The sequence below is a fragment of the Neomonachus schauinslandi genome, chromosome 7, assembly GCF_002201575.2.
Source record: "Neomonachus schauinslandi chromosome 7, ASM220157v2, whole genome shotgun sequence".
Lineage (NCBI taxonomy): Eukaryota > Metazoa > Chordata > Mammalia > Carnivora > Phocidae > Neomonachus > Neomonachus schauinslandi.
Window position 1 is genome coordinate 109,272,224 of NC_058409.1, and position 2,781 is coordinate 109,275,004.

At 58.9% G+C, this 2,781-nt stretch overlaps 1 protein-coding gene across 1 annotated transcript in view; it reads left to right on the forward strand.

Moving 5' to 3' along the window:
• The first annotated feature begins 617 nt into the window (after positions 1-617).
• ARSI (arylsulfatase family member I) overlaps positions 618-2,781 on the forward strand; it is a 5,994-nt gene continuing 3,830 nt past the window's right edge. Inside the window, exon 1 of the mRNA XM_021697085.1 lies at positions 618-937. Within this exon, the coding sequence (XP_021552760.1) occupies positions 618-937 (320 nt within the window). The remainder of the gene's footprint in view (positions 938-2,781) is intronic.

A 2,781-nucleotide genomic window follows, 5' to 3' on the forward strand; every position in this document is an offset into this window, starting at 1 on the left:
CTCCACGTCCCGCCCCTCCACCTGGGGTTCTGCCCCGGCAGATGTTACAACTTTCTCGCATTCTCTCCCGTGGTGTCCCCCCAGGCCCGCCCAACCCGTGCCTCCCTCCCGTTCCCCGGTGGGGTCCTGCCCGCCTCCCTGCGGGGAGCCCGACTGTTCTCAGGACTCCGGGCGGGGCGAGAGGCCGGGCGGGGGGCTGGAGGGTCGGGAGGAGGAGGAAGGGAAAGCAGAGGCGAGAGAAATTAGGAGGCGGGAGAAATCGAGGGCTAGTAGGAAGGGGAGAGTCAGAGGATGGTGGAGAGCACTTTTTGGAAGCAGCCACGCCGCGTCTCAGGCTGGCCCGGCTGAGCTGGGGGAGAGGGAGCGAGCGCGGCGCAGGGCGGGCGCACAGGCGGCGGGAGGCAGCTCGGCGCGGGCCTGACCTCCCCAGAGCGCCCCGCTGCGGCCGCGCAGTTCCGGCCGCCAGTCCTGGACCAACCCCTGGGCCGCCCCCCGGGGCCGCTGAACGATCTCGCAGCGTCCAGGCCGGCCAGGCGGCGGGCGTGCGGGCCGTGCGCCCTGGGCGCGCGAGGCGGTGAGGCCCCGGGAACCCTGTGCGCCGGAACGCGACGGCCGGCATGGCGATGCACGCCCTCACTGGCTTCTCGCTGGTCAGCCTGCTCAGCTTCGGCTACCTGTCCTGGGACTGGGCCAAGCCAAGCCTGGTGGCCGACGGGCCCGGGGAGGCCGGCGTGGAGCCGCCTTCGGCCGCTCCACGCCAGCCTCCCCATATCATCTTCATCCTCACCGACGACCAGGGCTACCACGACGTGGGCTACCATGGCTCAGATATCGAGACCCCTACACTGGACCGGCTGGCAGCCGAGGGTGTCAAGTTGGAGAATTACTATATCCAGCCCATCTGCACGCCTTCGCGGAGCCAACTTCTCACTGGCAGGTAGGCATGACCCAGGCTGCTGGGGCGGGCCGTAAGAGCCCCAAATAAATCCGGTCTGTAGATTTCCTCTGCATTCACAGACCACCCTCCCCCCACTCGGACCTGGGAAACCAGGACTCGGCCAATTCTGTCTCCAGTCGCTTGTGTGATCATTAGTTAAGTCCTTTGCCCTCTCTGGGCCTCAGTTTCTCCAACTGTACACTGAATGGCTTAGATCATCTTTGAGGTCTCCTCCCTCTGATGTTCTAGGACACGCGCTATGCACCATGTGAAGGAGACATCTGGGCATCCCTCTGTGAGAGGAACATGGCAGTCTCTGACACTTAGGTTTTAACGCTGTTTCTAATTACAGACCCTGAGGCCATGAGCAAGTCATTTAACTTCTCTAAGCCTCCACTCTCTTGTCTGTCCATAGAGTGGAGAGCAGTGTTTATCCTGAAAAAGAGTGGTGAGGATGGGTTGAGTTGCGCGGCTGTAATAAATGGCAGCCCCTATGTCACCAGAAGGATTAGGGTCCCCGAACTGAGGGCTGTATGGAAAGGAAACGAAGGAACGTAGAGGCGGGGCAGAAAGACACACACAGGATGCCGTGACCTGTGGAGCCTTAGGCTAGTTACTTCATTTCTCCAAACCTCTGTTTTTTCATCTGCAAAATCCTCCTAAATTGGCTGGGAGCCCCAAGGAGACGTGCTGCTTTCTCCGTAAGGAGTTGTCCGCAGGATTACAGGATTAAAAGAGCAGGGAAACAGGAGGTGGGGGTGTGGAAGGCAAACTCTGGCCACTTAGGAGAAAATCCTTTGGCAAGGCTGAAGCTAATCCTCCCTGGATGGGGTCCAAGGCATGCCTTCTCCCAAGTTCCCTCCAGAAGCCATTAGTATGATCTCAGGAACCAGAGCCTTGCTCTCCCTGTTTCCCAGGTGGGAGAAACTGAGGCATGGAGTCAGGGAGGGCCCAACTCATGCCTCTGCCCAATTTCAGGGTCTGTGGGAGAGGGGGCTGAGAGGCCAGGTGGTTGGCAGGGGTCCCAGAGCTGGGAGTCGAATAGGTGCCTTTTCTTTCTTCACACGGGCACGCAGCATTCAGCTCCAGGAACAGAGAGAGAGAGAGAACTGGAGAAGTGTGGAAGAGGGGCTGGTGTATGTGTTGCGGGTGGGGGCGTTGGTAGCGGTGGTGAAGACCAAATGTTGACTAACCTCCAGAAGAGGGAAAAGAATCTGCATTCCCAGGAATTGTGCACAAGTTAGCATTTCTCTCTCGAGAGGTGACTTTTGGTTTAAGCAGGGGCCCGAGCAGCCAGCAGGGCAGTGTTCCAGCCCCCTGATCTGTGAAGTTAGCTGAGCGTGGCTGGGCAGCGGCTGCCCTCAGCCCCCTGCCGCTGGCTCCATCGGACTGGTGCTGACGACTCTCATTAGCGTTCGTTAGCGCATCCAGTCGTGTCCGGTGAAGCTGGAGAGCACCAGAGGTGCTCACGTTACCCACTTGCAGACGGGCTCCGGTGACTCTTAGCTGGCCCACCCACTTTACAAACCAGTGCTCCGTGGTGCCCAGCCCTGTGAAGAGGCTCCGCCGCTGCTTGGCCTGGGGTGCATCTTGTAGTAAATGGAATCATTCATCAGCTGGACTGAAGTCTGCGGAGCCAGCATCACCGAGAGGTTTTGAGCACGAGCTGTGTAGACCCGGGGTTGAAGCTCAGAGCTGCTGCTTGCTAGCTGTCTGCAGTGGGGCCCGTTGCTGTACTTTTGAGAGCCTCAGTTTCATCAGCTGTAGAATAGGGATAGTAATAGTCTTCCCTGTAGGTTTTTTTTTTTTTTTTAAAGATTTTATTAATTTATTTGACAGAGAGA